Source organism: Molothrus ater, chromosome 15 (assembly GCF_012460135.2).
Source record: "Molothrus ater isolate BHLD 08-10-18 breed brown headed cowbird chromosome 15, BPBGC_Mater_1.1, whole genome shotgun sequence".
NCBI lineage: Eukaryota > Metazoa > Chordata > Aves > Passeriformes > Icteridae > Molothrus > Molothrus ater.
The window spans coordinates 7,569,889-7,589,771 of NC_050492.2; the positions used below are offsets into that span (position 1 = coordinate 7,569,889).

Consider the following 19,883-nt stretch of genomic DNA (forward strand, 5'->3'; position numbering starts at 1 on the left):
CCCCTGGCAGAGCCACAGCTATTCCAGAGAATCTGCAACTTGTGCAACTTGTCCCACACAACATGCAAAATAACATCACAACTTTATTTTCACTTTTAAAGCATAAAATACATCAAAATTTAACTGTGCGGCATTCATTTAAATTCTTTCAAATTATGGTGATTCTTAGCCCAGGCACAGAAAGATGTAGAAATGTACGTTGAGAAGTCTCTCAGTTTTAGACTCTGGCTAAAATTGTAACAAAGTTTCAGTAGAATACGATAGGAAGGAACTACATTTTCAGACACCGACGCTGAGCTCTATCAAGGCAGGCAGTGTACAATGTGTCAGGTCAGGCTGTCTGTAGTATGTAATCACTTGGCATTCTAATGAACATAGGAGCCTAAGGAACTGACACTGCATTTCATGATCTCAGAGCACTGGTCAATGTTCTTCTTTATCCTGTAGAATGTCTCCACATACTCAGAACGGCCCAGAAGTTCCACAAAATCTTCATCGTGAGTAATCACCAGCAGCTGAAAGTTGCGTTGGTGTAAGCGGCTCTTTATTATCCTACAAAGAGAAATTACCCAGTGTGCATTTCCCTACAGCCCATGCCAGCATCAGAGAACTTGCCAATACACAGCACTAAAATATTTCAATATTGATAATGAATGATATGAACCACCGAGTAATTTAATGCTGATTACCCACTCTTTTTAACATAAAAAAATCCCCAGAAATTATATAAGAAATACCTTTTTCTTTTTCAGATAGAGATGGAATCTAAAACTACTCACAACAAAGACATTCCAGCTTAAAATATAATGCCAAATGGGTATTGAAAAATCCCCATTGTAAAGCACCACTAGAAAAGCTCACTTACTCTACCAGGGCATGTGCCAGGGACTCAATGTTTTCTCGGTCAAGGTTGGTTGTAGGCTCGTCCAGGGCCAGAATGCCACAGTTGATACAGAATGTTTCTGCTAGGGCAAGGCGAATGATGAGAGAAGCAAGCACCTGAGGGAAAGGAAAAACCACAGAAATCTCAGGCTTCAAACTGTTTGAAGAGGATCTACACAAAACAACTTGTTTTTAATCCATTACAAACCGTGACTGAAGTTTACAGAACAATGTGCTGACACTTGACAAAATGACAGTAACTAACTTCTTACTGAAAAACTACATTGAAACTTCTAGTTTGAATTCAAAGATTGACTCTACAAAGAAGCACTCAAAATTCAGAAGACAGTGGAAGTAAGGATTCTGATCTGAGGTAAGGCTGCTATGACACTGCCAATTGCATTACCCCAACACTCTGCTCGAGCCCACTCCACTGCAGCAGGTGGAAATTTGTCTGCATATTACTCAGCTGCTGAACTCCTGACTTACTATAATGGAAGACAGTAGGATTTGCCACCTTCTATGTTAACTTTGCATCAAATGATGCGTAATCATCTTTACAAGATCTCCTGAACCACTCAAAACTACAGAACACTCAATGGAAACTGCGCTGCCAAAAATATTTTCCAATTATCATGCGTGCTGGCATCACATTTCATCATCAAAGAATTCTCAGAACTTCAGCTAAGACACTTGTTCAAGTTTCACTCTCACTTACATAGGACTGTAACGCAACATCCTAAGGCACTCCAGGAGGGGACACATTTAATAGAACAGACAGGTGGAAAGAACCCTCAGCATGTGTGGTGTGGTTAACTTGATGAACTCTGACCACAGGTACTGTCGCAGCTGGTGTGTCACCAGGCAGCTTGGCCAGTGTGTGTTACTGAAAAGGAATGGACAGCCCACAGAGCTGCAAGCTGAGAGCACAGGAGAAGATGCAATGCCTGGAAGTATGGCTAGGTGTGATATTGGTGACATGAACTGAAAGGCTGCAGTCAGCAGCAGGTGAAAGCAGCATAATTTGGAGGAAGAGAGATCCTATCAACTTAGAAGTAGATGCAGGTGCAAAAAGACCCACAGCACACAAAGAAAAAAAAAAAAAGAGGAAGCAAGTTGATAGACCTGAAGCTGAGGTAACCTCAGTGGTAACCAGAAAGAGACAAAATGGGAGGACTTGAACCTGAGGACAGAGGAAGTCAAACCCTTCACTCCTGCAGGGCATCAGCCCAGTGCCCATCTGAAACAATGGATTTTGGCAGCCCAAAGCAGGGGTCAGATGCTGAGTCACATATGGTATGTGAGACACCCAGAGAGAGTGAAGGGAAGTTGTACACAATAATAAATTAGAGCTGGAGCTGCCTGTGGTTTGGTCACTTGACTCCTGTGCGTTGATGTGAGTCAGGTTTCAGCATCCCTGTGGTTGTGTACTGAAGACAGAGCCATTACCTTTTGCCCAGCACTGCACCTTCCTCTCATATCCAGGGCTGTATCTCCCTTCACCATCACCACCCTGTAATTGTAATTTCTTCTTTTGTCAGTGGCTGAGACATTCTCATCTGCATCAGAGCGGATTTCTATATATTCAATATCTGAAAATGGGAAGGAGACAGCTCATACATTATCAAAAATCTTGAAAAATATCATAGGATTAGTGGGAGATGAGAGGTAAAATATGTAGTAACAATAAAAATTCCATTCAGAACTCCCACTGACAGTGGAGTTCTAGGAACTAGAACTCCATCTAGTAAATTAACTTTTCCAAAGTGGAAGGAATGAACTCATGCACTGTCCTGTGACAAAGAAACCTAACCTTTGGAAAACAAAGAGAAGTGAAAATTAACTCTATCGATCTTGCACGTTACTACATAATGTACAATAATAAGATTATAGTGGTGAAGAACAGATACAGACTTTAGAATGGAACCAGCTATTTCTCATCTTGCCAACAAACACTGTTCCTTATGCAGTGCCCAATATCAAATGGATACATTTGGGTAAAACTTAAAAAAAATATTATTACATACCTTGTCCTCTGTAAATGCTTCGCCACAGGTCCCGAATTATTTTGTTAATTTCTTCCATTTTCATGCTGTGAAATGTCATTATTGCTCTAAAAAACAGCAAAAAATGTAAACTATTAGAGATGCAACCATGGACTGCTATGGACTGCTAGGGACTTTAAGGGAGGTGGCAGCTCCCTTTCCATTCCCTTAATACTTTTACTAAAAATACAGAAAATACCAGTTTATTTTGGACAGAGAAGTAACTAAAGAGTAACAACATGCCATTGTGTAAATAACTCTATGCTCACAAACAGCTCAGTTCTAAGAAGTAGGAAAGTAATGACAACAAATATATTTGCAGTCACTCAATGGAGAATGACTTTACCTGACTTTTTAAGAGATTTATGATTTATGTGTGAGGTTTATTTTCAGCCTGACACCAAGAAGATGAATTTGATGTTAAGCTTTCCAGAACAGGAGTGTTATTCTGGCACAGTCTGCCAACAGGGCAAACAACAGCAGGAAAGGAGAACCTGAAGTCACCTCAGAGCAGAAAATTCCTACTGAAAATATAATTTGTAATTACCCAAACAGGCACTATGACAAGAAATACTTTTCAGCAGCAAGAGTAACACAGGATATCATTAATAACTTTTAATTTAATCTCTATGGTTAACACAGTAGCATGACTTTATTAACAGATGAAATCTTATAAAACACTCAGAAAAGGACAGGACACTGCATTTCTAACTTGTTTTTTTACAGAAAAGCTACTCTGTAATGAAAGAAATGCTCACTTGCTTTATGGCAACATCTTCTTTCCAAAAATATGGTGGAAATAAAATATCCTTCTGAAATGGACTTTTACCCATGCTTTTTCTACCTTTGCTCTTGCACCTGTTCTGGGGAATACTGAGGTATGAACTCTGATAGGTTTTGTTAAGTAAAAATGAAGCATTTTCAACTATTTGCTTAGGGCCAAGAATGCATTCCTCATCAATATTTATCATAAATCTCTAAATAGAGTCAATAAATATCATCTGATAGCATGGAACACCCCAAATGCTGGTTTTCCCAGCCCCAGATACAGCTCTGGCCATTAGAGTTAGCATTTTGCCTTGCTGATTTTTCAGACGATTACCGCTAAGTGATGCTTATCTATTTTTCTTGAAATTACAAGACTGTTTTCCTGTTTAGCCTTAAATAGAAACAATAGATGATTTGATACCATACAAAAAAATTCTAAAAAGGAAATTCTTGGAGTGCATTTCCATTACAACTGAAAGGGAAGACTTATAACGCTCTGCATAACTTAGATCTTCACAAAGATTTTGGATTAGCTTACATTTTAATATCGTGTTTACTTTATTTAATGTTATTATCAAACCAGCTTAGAACAGTGTTCCTCTAGAATGTCCTTTCAGCTTGGAAAGTTCTCATTTATTTTGTTTCTCTTCTTGACCATTATGCTGTATCCTCAACCACGTAATTACTCTTTTGTGCTCCTTTTCCAGCACTAGCAAACCCTTTTAAAGAGAAGGCCAAAATTCCATACTTTATTCAAGACATGGGTGTATTGAGAATTCCTACAGTGGCCAAAATGTTTATCTTTCTTTCTCTTCTTTCATTCCTAATATTTATCCTCCTGCCACTGAGCATCAGTTTTCTGTTTCCTGGAATGTATCCACTGATTCCAAAATCCTCTCCCACTGTCCATCAAGTTGTTCACTCCTATTCCATCATTATAACCAAACAAACAGGGTTTTTAGGGAGCTACATGTTTTATTTTGTATATGGTTACCAATTTTGAGATGCTCTTTTTGCCCAGTCAGTCTAAGACTAGCAAACAAGCTTCCAGAGGAAACAGAAACAAGAACAAACTTGCTGCACTTTCCATCAAATGACAGATATGTTTCTTATGACCTTACTTTCTTTAATATAAGCGCAAAACCACCCACACTGGAAAAGGGCAAAAAAACCCTCTACATTGTAATATTCTTTAAAACACAATTATTTACCTGAGAAAATGCCAGAGGAAACAAGAAATTTACCTGGCATATCTTACTCATGGTTAAGATATGACCAGAAGATGCTAAAATCTGTTGCTATAGAAATGAAAGTAGAAGGGCTCAGGTTAAAAATGAAGGATTTAAACATCAATCTCACCTTGCCTTATCTCTCTCCTACTGCAGTACTGCAAATATAAGTCCTAACATGTACAATCAAAACTCCAAATAAATCTTTCAGAGAATTGGGAATACAAATATCAGACTCATCTATGACTGTATTAAATTCCAATTATTACCATCAAAGCATTTAATATATGTATATTATAGACATTAACTTACAAATTTCCTACATCATATCAATCCTGTGCAGTTTCCAGTATAGTTTCATTAATTTACTTAGGAAGTTATACCTTATGTTTTCTTAATATTTAAATGTCAGAATATATGAAGAGAAATTATGTATCTCAGGGAATCATCAATTTCCTTTAAGTCACCCCAGAAGCCTGAAATTGAAAGCTGCTTTGATGTGGAAACCCAGAGCACTGGGAATGTTTCTCTCTCTGCTCTGGGGTGCCCTGACCCCCAGGGCAGCACTGACTCTGACCCTCATTCATGGAGAAAGTTTCCCAGACTTCAAGATAGATTAGAATCCACAAAAGTGTGAAATAGATTATAGAGAGTAGTGTAGGTGCATCACTTGGTGAGAAATTGAGGTTTTGGGATTTTTAGTATGTTGTGGATGGCAGCAAGATGGAGGGCACAGGGTGTCATCCTGGGTTTCTTCCTCTTGCTTCTTCTTCCTTCTTCTCCATGGGTTTGGGTGGCATTTTGTAATTGGGCAGAAAAGCTCACATTGCAGGTTCTGTGGGATCAGTTATTGGGTTAAAAGGGAAAATAATCCAGGTGTCAGCTCTTAACTGGATAGTTTAATCTTAAAAGACCTTGTAACAAGAGATTGTTGGCCATTTTGTGCCTTCTAATGAAAAGCTGCCAAACTCACAGTAGTGAGACTGTTTTACTGATAAGAAATAATAAACACCTGAGTCTGAACATGAGCTACCATCTCAAGTGCCTTCAATGCAGACCCAGAGAAACCCACAACTGGGACCCCCACATTTTTGCATCAAGGTGATCAATACCGATAAAGATGAAAACAATTAAGAATCACCCTCATTTGACAACACTTACTTATCAAGAGCCTTGTAATAAAGGTCCAGATCTTTGTTGACCAGCTCTGTTGTTCTCATGACAATCATCATGTCCCTGTATTTCTCCTCTGCATCTCTGAACTGTGGCTCTCGGAGCTCCTTCCTGAAGCGAACAATCTCCTCCTCAAAGCCGCGCTGCCGGCCAAGGGCCACGTGATGGTTCCTCTTCAGAGATTCTATTTTCTCCTCCAAATGCTTCCTCTCGCTGGCAAACCAGAATTGATACACTTGTCTTTTGTACTTAGCATTTCAATTTTTTAATCAGGTTTCTAATTTTGAGTTCATGTTGGACAACAGCTCATTGGGTCATATCTATAAAGTCTGTAACAGTTAAAATTATAGTACTAACCCCACTGAAATGAAGATATTATTGAAATAAAAATAGCTTTAAATTTGTTGAGAATATATTCTAATCACTATTCTGAGGGGGAGAAGCAAGTTGTCAAGTTCAAATGCTAAAGTGCCACATGTATAAACAAAAAAAATTAATTTTATAGATGGGTACTGAGCAAAATAAGATGAATTACTGGGTAAGCTCTAGCATGCTAAATAAATATTCCACATGCAAGAATCAGCAAAGGGGTAATTACTTTTCAAAAGTGTTTATTATCTAAGCAATTATTACTAAACTACTGAAATAAACACAAAATTTGCTGCTGGGAACTAAGTGAGCAGACTGAAAATAAAAACTAAATACTCTCATCCAGAAGCATAAATTATTTAAATGTGGATTTCTCAGTAAGCATCATTAAAAGGACTGGATTGGAACAGGTATGAGCAGATATCTCTTTTTCTAGCCAGAAGCACTGCATAATTTCACAGAATCATTCACACTGTTGTCACAGGGACATGAACCAAACACAGGTGTGAAGGAGAAAGTGGCCTGCATGAATGGGGTGAGAAGAGGATCAGACACCCTAAAACACAGTGACTACAACATCCAGATGTTCCATGAATCCTTGGGCAAAGCACACCATTCTGATTTGAAGGTGCTTACTTTTTCATCTGGGGGACTTTCATTTCTCCCATCTCCTTCATAAGTTTTTTTATATCGTCTTCAACTTCTTTTAGCTCTTCATTCCTCTTCCTCAAAGTGAGATTATCCTCCAGCCACCTTTCCTGTATCTAGCTCCAAAGAAACAAGAAATTGTATCATGTTTCAGTATGTTGGTTATCAATTACAATGTATCAGTTCTGCACAGCTCTGAAACATGCTGCAAGCATAAAATAATTGAAAACAACAAAAATTATCACAGGGAGAACTTACCTTGTCCCAGAAACAGAGTAAAATGGAAATCAGCAGTATTATTTCATCTTCCAAACTGGAATAACACTTAGCAGTGTTTACTGTCACAAGTGAACACAAGACTGATTGTTTTTAAGAATATTAATCCACGTTTCAACCATGGATTTCTGGAGTAGTAGTTTTCACCAAGGATGGATTTAACCAAGTCCCCTATTGGAGTTCTACAACAGTAGACAGTAACTGAAAGGGCAGAATGGGGAAGGACATATTTCCTATAAGGAATGTAAACAGTATTTGAAACATACACACAAGAATTCAAAGTATGTGATAAATCTGGAATAGCAGGCAACTCTTGGTACCTGCAGCTTGTACTTTACTTATAAAGGCATGTATCCTCCACATAAAGATACTCCTGAAAATGCTGACTACTATCCCACCAGACTTAACTCTTAGAAATACCATCAGATGATAGTTAGAGATAAATGGTTTTTAAATTTCCACATACAAATCTCAAGGCTATTTTCAGCCTAATGCATGTATAGCAACTATCCTGACTAACAACTGATTAAATAAACCAAAAGGAAGCTAATTTCACACCACTACAGACAAACCAGAACTAGGAATTATTTCAACTATGCCAAGTATACTTTAAACAATATATCCACCTTTTGAGTGTCAATATCTTGTCGGGTCATTTCCATCTCTTTACTTATCTTTTCCTTCTGTTTCTCACAGGCAGCCAAACGAGAATTTACTTCTTCAAGTTCAGACTCCTTTTGCTAAAGAAATATGAAGAAAATGGCATATGATTGAAAAACATAAGTAATTTTGATGCTAACTTTTTACTGATTTAAAAAAAGATTTAGATTTTAGATTACCTTTTTATAGTCTTCTTTTCCTTGTTGAATATAGTTTTCAATTTCTTTCACGTACTTGTTTATATCTTTAACTTTCTCATTTATGCTATTCATCTGCAGAGAAAAGATATCAAATGAAATATGGACTTCTGTCCAAGAACAGATATGCTCTGTATCAAAGATACTGGATAACACTACCACAATTCCTTATGGTAACTCCCTTTAGTTTTCTAATAAAATCTTCAGCTTCTACAATCCCAGTACTTCTGTGAGCATGAAAATGTTTCCCAAAACAAATGAGGGCCAGTTAACCTGGGAAGAACCAGTGTGTCTCTTGGCAAGGATGGGTGATGGTCATCCTTGCTGTTCCTCTTGGGTCTACTTAGGAAGGGTTTTCAAATGCCATCAGCCAATAAATACTGCCAAATGTCCCAAGAAGTCTTTTTTCAAGACTGCCAAAAGTGAATTACAATTGAGTTCATGCCCTGACTGACATGTTCCTCTTCTTCCCTAAAAGCTCTACCAATCTAAAGCACCTCCTGGTGTTGATGTTTCCTAAAAGCAAACTCTGTACCACAGCTTCCATCCACTGAAAAACAATATCTAATCCTATCTCACAGCTATGCCAAGAGCAAACAAACCTTCTCTTGTGTTTCTTTATTACTTGCAGTCCTTTTATTCACTAGTTCCTCCTTCTCCTGCTGCAATCTGTCTAACTTTGCTTCCAAAGGAAGTACCTGTTCTTCTGCTTCCTGAAAAGTAATTGGAAAAAGTAGTTTTTATTTTTGCATTCTGGTGAAGATCAATAATTTTTCAAGCAGTAAAAAAAGTAATATGGTTACTTATTTCTTTTTTGTGTGTATTAAAAAAAAGGAAATATGAAAATATGTATTTAAAAAATTCTGTAAATTCCCAAATATACACAACAGCAACACAGTACAAACATTTAAAAATCCATCCATCCCATTGTCTAGGACTAGAGACAATATTAAGTATGATGAAATCATTATTTTTTATTTCAAGGCCAGCAAAGCTAAGGGTTAGACAGCTGAGAGTATTTCTCACCTTGATCTCTCTGCACAAGGACTGAACCTCAGTGGTTAACTCCACAGTCTGCTCCTCCAGCTGCCGCCGCCGCTGCATGCTGCTGACAATCTGCAGCTTCTCTGCCTTGAGCTCATTCACTGCACTCTTCAGCTGCTGAATCTGGCTTTGCTGGTCCTGCTTGTGTTTTTGATTTAACTCAATTTTACTGGTAACTGCAGATGAAAACAGAGTCAACCTGTTATCAAAACCATTGTTGTAATCCTTATGAAAATTCTTCTCTAAATGAAGCTGGTATGACTCCAAAAACCAGTAACAACAAACTAGGAGAATAGAGTTATTTAAGAACATAAAATAAGTAAGCTAAAATTTTAAGGGCAAGAATTTTGGAACATTACTTTTAGTAAAAAGTTAAATAACAGGTTTGTAGGACCTACCTGTATCCCACAGTTGTTTTTTCTCTTGTTTTTCTCTGCTTACTTGAAGCACAGTCCTACTTAAATTGACACCTAGCAGCTTAGCCTCTTGCTGAGCAATTTTTCGTTCAACATCCCTGATATCAGTCTGAAAGTATGAGGAAAAGTACCATCACTACTGAATTAGTCTTTAACAATGTATTTTTTCACCTTTGGCACATAAGAACAAGCTCAGGGCTTGAGGCACTCAAGAGCTTCCAATTTCCTTCCCTTGCAGAGCAATGTCACATCATTAGCAGTAGGGTTATGTCAGCTGCTAGGAACTGGAATTCCTAATTGTGGATGGAATCAGCCAATAAGGATGCACAGGCCTTTAACATCCCCAGCCCAGTTCAGGACAGTTCCATGTGCAATCTGTCCCTGCAACACTGGAATTGTTGGAGCCTCAGGAGCTGCTGACATCTCCACCTTGTGAAATACTCTCAGTCCTTTGCCTGGCCCCAGGTTTCCTAAGTGCTCCTCTGAAGGTTCTCAGTCAAGCAAAGATTTCATGCTGGTAATAGAGCCATGAAGATTGCTAAAAATGGTCTCCTATGCCAGGATAATAAAAAGTGCAGGATTTATCTTTCCCTTTACCATATACTCAGATGGCACAGAACCAGGAAACACGTGTGAGATGCTGGGAATACAGAGACCTATAATGACTATGAGGACTAAAAACTCTTAGGTGTACTCATGGTTGTGCTCAGTTCTGGATTACATCTCTTTTTTTAAGTTCATATAGCACAGAATTGAATCAGAACTCAAGGGACACTGTGGTGCTCAAAAAAACCTTTTGTAAATCAAAGTTTTATTAGTACAAGATCATCTAGGTTATACTGTCGTTGGAAGTATTTCAAAATAAGGACCTCAAAGTTACGTCACATTACTGAACAACTCCATATTTAAATGCAAAGGAGTATCATTTTATGTATTAAAAAAAGTTACCAAAGCTTACCTGATACCTTTCCATCAGAGTTATATCCTGTAAACGTGCTTTGGCACCTTCTTCCTCAGACAAAGCTGTCTGGAGAAGTGATTCCTGTTCTTCTATCTCACCCTTCAGGCCTGTTAAATCTCTGTTTGCATTCTGGATCTTGTTCCTCAGGTCTGGAATTTCCTTATCTTGGAGTTCAACTACAGTTCGCCTAAAATAAAACATAAATCCCTAAAATTTCCTTGGTCAGAAACAACAGCATAAATTGAACACATTCAAGATCACAAAATCTGTGATATGATTTAGTAGTGGAAGACTAAATTTAGCTAAAATAGTACCCCCTTAACCTTGCCCACATTTAAGGTTATATTACATGCCCAGCCAAGGTAATACATCCCTCATTTTAGGTGGTATTAAACAAACAAGCAAACAAAATCTCTTCTGGTTTTTAACTTCATTACAGCAAGTGCTCAGAAGCACTGAACAAGAGTGCCCTCTTGTGAAGGACAGCTCTACCCTCATCCATCCTCAAATTCTCTCAAAGTATTTCACCCAACAATGACATTTTGAAATTCATTAACCAGCTCTAGAATAAAGCCTCCTTGATGTCTGCATAGTTTTTAATAATCAAACCCCACACATTGAAGAGAAAACAGCCTGTAACAATCTGGTTCCCCAAGCACTTTACCGCAGGGGTTTAAGACTCATCATTTCATCCCGTTTTTTCTCTTTTCTTTTAAGCTCAGACTCTGTGGACTTCAGTTTGTCTGGGGCCAGGCGCAGTTTAGACTGCAGATCACTGATGACATCCTGCAGCTCAGCCTCTGTCTGAAAAACTCTTTGGCAAACTGGACAACAAGACTGGTTCTCCTCTGTCAGTTGGGTAATGAACTGTGAATAAACTGCAGTGGCTCCAGCAAGCACAGCTGGGTGAAAAACAAACAGAACACTTAGGTTGGATCAACAGTGAATAATCAGCTAAATTAGTGCTTCAGAGAAAAAAGTCAAGCTATACACAAATTTACCTCGCTGTTTGGAACTTTTTTCAATTTCATCTTGAAGTTTGTTCAGGTCACTATCAAAATCTTGACTTCCACAAACATCAAAAAGTTTTGCTTCATGACTGGACAACTGGGCTTCTTTTTTCTTTAGCTCATTACTGGCGTAAGTTTTATCATACTCTACTGATGCCAGTCGCTTGCTGAAATATCAAGGCAGAAACACTTTTATTACCTAAACACAAAGATTTAGACTGTTTAAGCAAAACCAAAAACCCTGGAAAGGTAATCTGAAATTGGACTTCTAGAACTATTCACCAGTTCTTCTTTATTGATTTTTCATGCAATCTATAGCATGACCTTTTTATTCATCTAAGTACAGCATAAGTGTTTCATTTTAAATCCCTTTTGTTTCCTAGATGACTACTGATGAGAAACTTCCTACTCTTTCTAACTAACTGTTTTATCTAATCAAATGAAACCAAGAACAGGTAATCACACATGAATTTGTGATACAGTCACTAACCACTCTGTGACTTATCAGAAAATTAGAAGACCAGCAATTTCCAGCCCCAGGCACATTCATTCAGCTAGAATTAGTACAAACAACGAAGGATGTTCCAGATCACTATTTTGCTATCTGCTTTTAGTGCTGTCTTTGACACACTACAAATATTGTGATTTTATTAACTAGCACAGACTGTATCAGCTCTGTATCACAGGAACTCTGCAGTTTTCTCTGATTTTGTAGATACCTAAATAAACACTAATGAATTAAAGTAAAAAGTATTTTGAACATATGAAACTTTCCAACATTTAAATTCATTATTACTAAAAACTTGTGAAGAAATAATCTATTAAATTAATACCTACTTCAGATTAGCAAGAGTATCCCTTGTCTGATTAATCTTTTTATTTTTACCATGAAGCCAGTCTTCAAGTTGTTTTTTATTGGGAAAGTATCCCAGCAGTGATGTTAGTTCTTCAGAATGTCTCGACTTTACTTTTCTGATCTGATCTTCCTTCTCTGCCTGAAGAAATGAAGCATTTAAAATGAAATTTTGCTATAATTTTTCAGGTTTATAGCCATCAATGCATTTATTAAGCTAATAGCTTCTATCAAGTCAGACAGAAGCTCTACATTTGATTGTTGATAAATACACAAATACGCTGAAAAATACACAAATGTAGGAGGAACTGTATCAATTTCATGTCCTCTCATGAGATATTGATAAAAACATTACTTTGTCTTTCTTCAGCATCTCCAATTGGGTAATGGTTGTGGTGTGTAGATTCAGCTGCTCCATCTCTTGATCCAACCTCCTAAGAGCTTTGTCCAGATTTATTTTCTCATTTTGTAGAGTCTGTACTTCCTGTTCCAGTGTTTCTATATTGCTGTTCCTCTCAGCCTTCTCCAGCTCATGCTCCTATACAAAAAATAAAAGCCCAGAAGACACAATAATTACAAAAATCAATAAAGTTCTAGCTAAAGGAAACAGAAGAAACCTCTTCAGCTGCCTGGCAGCAGCATCAGTAGCTGTTACAGGAATGACACAAGATTTGTAAAGAATAAATGCAAAAGGACAAAGGCTGTCACTGGTGTGGGGCAAGAAAAGCCACAGGAAGATACTGGATGCAGTCCTGGAATGCAGCACTGCTCCAACTTGCTCATGCTTTTACCAGAAGCTCACTCATACTTAGTTTGATTTGTCTGTATTTTAGTATCTACTGTATATTAAATTTGGAATTACCCTAGTGAGGAGGTTAGAAAAAACACTGTCAAGCAGAATTCATATACTGCTAACAAACATAAAATATTTGGCTCCAAAGGCATAACCAGCTGTTCAGCTGGAACATAAAATGCTTGTAATCTTACTTCATCAGATAAAACACTTATAAACAACTAGTCCATCTCACAGGCAAGTTATCTCCAAAAATGTAGGTAGAATGGAACTTTCAATTCAAAGTTTCTGGCCCAATAATTTGAGAGTAACCCATCTCTTAATTGCCAGCTGTGCTATTACCCAGTTTACACCTCACCAAGCAGAAGCAGCCATTCTATGTGTGGACTGTACAAAAGGCAGTGAACAGACCCTGCCCCAAAGGGTGCACTATCTGAACAAAGCATAAAGGGTATTAAAAGGGCAGAAACACATCTGAAAGAGTAAGCATCAAGGGGGGGAGGGTTATGGGTTTTGGTATATTTTTTAAATGATAAAGCCACAAGCTTTTACTTCAAGCTTCTATAATTTCTTCAATTACACACTAACTTACCATCTTGCCAATCTCCTCATCCAACTCACTAATCCTGTCAGAAAACCCCTCCAACTGCTGCAATTCACATTTGACATTCTTCAGCTCTGCTTGTTTCTTATTTTGAATGTCTGATTTCAGGTCAATGGTTCTTTCTAATCCAGTTTTCTTGTCTCTTATTTCATCTATCTGTTTTTGTTTCATTGTTTCTTTCTGTGTAAATTCTCTCTGAAAGAAGATCAGCAATAATATATTCATTATTTTTTCACAGGAAAATATTTTAAAATACTTGTTCACACTAGTGTGCCAATATTCACCACAGTAAAACATTGAAATACTGAGAAAATTACAACTTGGCCAAAATTATCTGCTGAAATGTTTCTGATAGCAAAATGCAGATGCATCATACCAGTAGCATTCTGTGACAGCAACTCCATTTTGAACATGACTTCAACAAAAAGTTGGTTATTTTTAAACCAGGTGCCCACTGTAATTCTTCCTCAGGTTTTTGAGCTTATCAGTGATGCAGCTGCATGAGGACTGCTAGAAGAACCTCTCTGATGAACTGCCTGTTCAATAGCCTTGGTGACCACTCCTGATTCCAAAATTTCCATGGAAAGATGCAGATGGCACATTACCAAGAATTCTAAAAAAGCCAGCTTCAGCTCCCCTGCACCAACACTTTCTGCCAGCACCATAAAGACCAAGGGGCACCAATGGCCCATACAAATGACACTACTTAAACAACAAAATTCTCACCAGCATACGATTTGCAGCTTCTGTGTCTCTGTCCTGCCTGTCCTTCACCAGCCTGTGAAAACTGGCAATGTGCCTGTCAGTGAAAGGGGCTCTCTCAAAGCCATCCAACTCCAGCTGGGCTGCCAGAGACTGAATTAAGGAATCCCTGGTCACAATGTGCTCCTGGTGACGATCTGCCTGCAGTTGAAGACGACCTCCACAAAAAGAAAAAGTGACATAAATGTTCAAAAACTGAGGCAGAAGACATGCTCAAGATTCAAAGCCAGTTGAAAGCCTTTGTAACCTTGAAGTATTTTTCAACAACACAAAAAGAATAAAAAGCTATAGATAGAGATTGATATTTCAAGTAACTAAATTTTTATGAATTAAATAAATCAATAATTCAAAAGTAAGCCCCTAAAATCAATATATAATTCTGATAAAAAACAAAGCCGAAATATATTTTATGAAAGCATGTATTCTGTGACTCAATAATACAGCTTTGATGAAATTCCCATAATAAATCAAAAAAGGATACACAATTGAAAGAACCTTAAATTCAAGCCCTCTGACTTGTCCCCAGTCCCCACGAGACATGAACAATGCCAGGCATTTAGCTTTCATGCTTTCTCTCTGTTATATGACAAAATGTGCCACATATTGTAATTATAGCTCAGAAAAAATGCCCGTTAGAAACTCCATGAGAAAAACACCTAAACTTGTCCACCAGCAGGACTCTCCCACCCCACTGTGCAGGTGAACCTGAACTAACACACATTTTAGGAGTTCAGATCACTTCAATTATCATTAGTTCCATTTCAGATTTATTTACATTATAAAACACACAGGACTATAAATGAAGTCTGAATTACCTCGTTCAATAAGCAGCTCTGATTTCTCACTGTTAAATCTCTGGCACTCCTTAGTGGCTCTGTCTAAATCACGCTTAGAGTCCAACAACCTCTTCTCCTTCTCCTTCACTATTCTCTGGTGGTTCTCGTATCTATCCCTTAGTTGTTCATCTGTTCCTTGAAAAACCTGTACACCACATACAAATTCATAAGTCAATTATTGATGTTTTAAAAATGTATAGTTTTTACCACAATAGAATTAAAGGAATGAGAGTTTAACACCTCACATGCAGATTTTCTGTAAGACATACAGGGGAAAACCATCAGCAAGCAAAATAGGAAAACTGTTTTTCTTAGACTGATAAAGTAAAATAATCTAAGTTTTTTGTCATAAAAGCAACCTTTTCCATCTTCTGTTGCAAATCTTGATTATCTTTTTCCATCTGCCGCTTCCTGCTCTCCAGGGCCTTCACATCATTGTCCAACCTCATTACTTTTGTGAGATTCTGCTCAACCATTGCCAGAGAGCTCTGCAAAACAATGTAGTAAGTAAAATATCTCATCAGCTCATGAACCTCATAATCAATTATTTTAAGTGCAAAACCTCCAGTTTCCTTAAATATGTTTTTAAAATACGGAACATCAAGTTTTGGTTTGGCTTTTGTTTTAATTATAGCTTAAAATGGTTTTAGATACCAGCTAAATTTGAGAGAGATTTTAAATTGACAAAAACCCAGTGCTGCTATAAGAATTCGTTCTTAACCCTTCAATGACTGTTTACAGATTAGAGCAGCATCTGCCAGGTGAGTTGAGGTATGCTTGAGTCTGCTGCAGGGCAGCAGAGGATTAGATTTAAAAGTGCAAGATTTTAACCAAGAAATTCATCCACCTTTCACTTCTTTTATTGCTTCATATTAAAGTATTAACATAATCCTCATGGAAATTACCTTTAGAGGCTCAAGCTGGTTCTCAATTGATATTACATTCTCCTTAGAAGCAGCCAGTTGAGCTTCTCTGTTGCTGAGATGATCCTGGATTTCCTGTGCTTTCTCTTTATTCTGTTTCAGATATTTCAGTTCTGTCTGACACTCCTTTACCTTCAAGCTTTGTTTCAGCCGTACCTGACGCAGAGCTTCGAGTGCTTTGATATACCTTTAAAAAAAGCAAAATTTCAGCTGCTTGGGCAATACAGCAATACTGATGTATGAAACCGTGTCTTAGACATTTTTATTAACATTTATGTTATGAGAAGACTTTTTTTAATTACAATAAAGGGAAAAACCTTGTTGCTGAAAGATCTCATCAAATTTTTGTTTCAGGGCCTTCCCTTCACTTAAGGGCCAGTTGGATTCTTCTTGGTGGCAGAAAATGACATTGTTAAGCACAGCTTTGGAAACACCAAGGGCATTGATCATCTCCCGATCTATTTCAGCACACTTGGAACTCAGACTGACCTTCTCACCATGCCTGTGGAGACAAAGAAAATCCCCAAAGAAGTTGCTGGCAAGTTCTTCAAAAAGTGAACTGCATTTTAACAGTATAACCTCATTTTAACATACCCATTCAAAAAATTTAACAAGTAATAATTTTTAAGCACAAAATTACCATGCTCAACAAAGGCATTTAACACTGCCAATTTTTGAAGTCTGTTTCACATATTAGAACTCTGAGGAACCACCAGAGGGGGCAGGACAACTCTTGAATTAAAGGAATATACTTAAACAGTGGAGATGGGAGTTAAACACGGGCCAGAAACGATGTGAAACTGAAAATGGTACTAAAGGAAGTAAAGCCTACATACTCCACACAATGATACTTTCAAACTGTGCCCTACAATCACGGAATCATGGAATGATTTGGGTTGGAAATGTCCATGCCACCCACCTCATTCCCTCTGCCATGAGCAGGGATGCTACTCACAGAACCAGGTTGCTCCAAGCCCCATCCACCCTGGCCTTGAACACTTGCAGAAATGGGGCAGCCACAGCTTCTGTGGGGAACCTCTGCCAGTGCCTCACCACCCTTATTACCAATAAAGTTTTCAAATAAATACCAGTCAACAGATATAAGTATTTCTTAACACCACAGCTATCAGATGTGGGATTTTTCAATCACTTAACAGATAAAGTAATGAAACTACACAGCTTTATAACCTAAAAGTGCTAGTAGCTATGTCAAAGACTACATTATGTAATTTTCTCTTATCCGATGCATAAAAATATACCAAATCCAAACCTATCTTCATGCCAAAGTAAGAAGAAACACTTGACAACTTACTTTGTTCTAGTAATGACAGATTCCAGTGTTTTAAACTCAGGCTCCTTGCTTTTCTGGGTACAGACCATGGAGCGCTGCACAGCCATGACCTCCCCGTTGACATCTCGGAACTGTAAGCGAATCTGAGCTCGGACGTCGGTTTCATTGGCAATCTTTGGCAGAAGCAAAAATAAAAACAGATTGAGGGGAATTCTTCTCAAGGGCCAAAGGAATGTGTGCCTCTCCAGCTGTGGGGCATGTTCTAATCACCCCCAGCTCTCTGCTTTTCTTGATTTCAGCTCAAGGCTGGCTATGACTTGAGCATCCCTGCTTTATTCGCCACCTGCATGCAGTGGAGTATTTTACTGAGGAGTAAACACACAATGCATCTAGTCACTATGACTTACCTTTGGATCATGAACAAATGTTTTTCCTTTGGTGCCAGGAGGAAAATCACCAGTGGATATATATTTAAGACATTCAATGATAGTCTAAGAAAACAAAAGTAAGTATATAGTTATAAAGACAAATTTGGAGTAATTAAGATAGACTACAGGCAAATCCACAGTAACAGCCCAAACACAAATGAGTTAGATATGTAAAGAGAGAGAAATAACATTTTAATTTTTGACTACCATGAAAATATGATACTTTGCAAAAGCAGTTTTGATCAGGATCTGAATCAATTTCCTATGAAAAAATATCAACCAGTGTTCTGCAAATTCCAAGCATGAAAGCAGATTCTAATAACACTAAACAATACAATATTTATAGCAAACAGCATGACTTTTGCAATAACATTAAATATCTTTCTATAGAAATTATTATTCACATGTTATGGCCTTCCAGAGCTATTTACAGCTCAAATCCAAACATAAAATGAGGCTTACCGTTTTTCCTGCACCATTTGGTCCCACCAAAATAGTTAATGGATTAAAGAAAGTGATAATTTGTTTGTCTTTATCTTCTATCCCGAAACTCCTCACTCCGAGGATACTCATTTTCTCAATCCTCGACATTTCTGCTGAACTTCTGTTCCAAAGTCAAAGGTGAAAATAGTGTAAATCCTGTAAAACAGAGCTTTGTGAAAAATCCAGTAGGCAGAAATCACGATAGATTACTGAAAGATGACTAAACACCTATACAAGCAAGTAAAGCCTACATACTCCATGCATTGATACTTTCAAACTGTACCCTACAATCATGGAATCATGGAATGATTGGATCATGGATCATATATGACAAATATATTTAAAAACACAGCTAAAGTTCTTCAGTTACTGTTCAAGGTACAAAATATACGAAGGCAAAACCTTACTTCTTTCAAACTAAGAAATTAATCAACTCCAAGCTAAGTGCCATACTATGTATCATGAAATCAAACACAATGGCCCGAATAACCCTTTACTCCACTTCACAAACACTATGCACGTGCCTTCAGAATGCCCCAAACACAAGAAAAGCCCCAATATTTTTTCCCCTTTGAAAACCCACTGTTGTACTGCAACACCCAAGCTTTGCCAATGCCTGTTCCTCACAGGCACATGCAGCACCATATCCAGCACCATATCCATCACCTTGTCCCAGTTCCCACTGTTGTACTGCAACACTCAACACTGTGTAAGCTTTGCCAATGCCTGTTTCTCACAGGCACGTGCAGCACCATATCCATCACCTTGTCCCAGTTCCCGCTCTTGTACTGCAACACCCAACACCGTGCAAGCTGTGCCAGTGTCTGTTTCTCACAGGCATATCCAGCACCATATCCAGCACCTTGTCCCCATTCGTGCTGTACAGAGGAGGCTGGAGCCTCCCCAGGCCATGGGGCGGGCACAGACATTGAGCTGTACTCGGGTGGGAGATGCCCCGGGCACGGGAAGGCTCTGGGGGAGGCACCTCGGCCTCCAAGGCCGGTCCCCCGCCCGTGTGGCGTGTGTGTGGCTGCGGGGGTACTCCGGGGGTGTTCACCATGGCCCGGGCTCGGCCCTCCCGCGGCTCCTCCGGGGGTGCCCGGCGGGGCTCGGCCCGGGCCAGGGCATTTCCTGCCGAGGCAGAGGTGGCAGCGGGGTTTTCCCGCCCGGAGCTCCGCGCCGCGCCGGGGGCGGACATTTTCCAGGGAGCCATCCCTTCCCCACCCGCAGCT

General features: G+C 38.6%; 1 protein-coding gene across 1 annotated transcript; it reads right to left on the reverse strand.

Annotated features, from left to right (window-relative positions):
• Window positions 1-63: 63 nt before the first annotated feature.
• Window positions 64-19,027, reverse strand: RAD50 (RAD50 double strand break repair protein). Its single transcript, XM_036391784.1, has 25 exons — window positions 18,631-19,027; window positions 18,148-18,231; window positions 17,762-17,913; window positions 16,770-16,951; window positions 16,432-16,640; window positions 15,886-16,014; window positions 15,506-15,671; window positions 14,655-14,848; window positions 13,917-14,123; window positions 12,887-13,069; window positions 12,516-12,673; window positions 11,670-11,845; window positions 11,333-11,570; window positions 10,666-10,855; window positions 9,690-9,816; window positions 9,274-9,467; window positions 8,850-8,960; window positions 8,230-8,322; window positions 8,017-8,130; window positions 7,103-7,230; window positions 6,086-6,310; window positions 2,910-2,995; window positions 2,332-2,474; window positions 866-999; window positions 64-552 (listed from the first exon to the last, which is right to left on the reverse strand). Exons 1-25 carry the CDS (start codon window positions 18,757-18,759, stop codon window positions 366-368), a joined length of 3,939 nt encoding a protein of 1,312 aa, XP_036247677.1. The 5' UTR covers window positions 18,760-19,027; the 3' UTR covers window positions 64-365.
• Window positions 19,028-19,883: the final 856 nt, after the last annotated feature.

Coding starts and splice junctions, on each gene's coding strand:
- RAD50 (XM_036391784.1), bottom strand. CDS start 18,759: ATGTCGAGGATTGAGAAAATGAGTATCCTCGGAGTGAGGAGTTTCGGG. Junction 16,952..17,761: donor TCTGTCATTACTAGAACAAA/GTAAGTTGTCAA, acceptor TTGTCTCCACAG/GCATGGTGAGAAGGTCAGTC. Junction 15,672..15,885: donor TGCAACAGAAGATGGAAAAG/GTTGCTTTTATG, acceptor TGTGGTGTACAG/GTTTTTCAAGGAACAGATGA.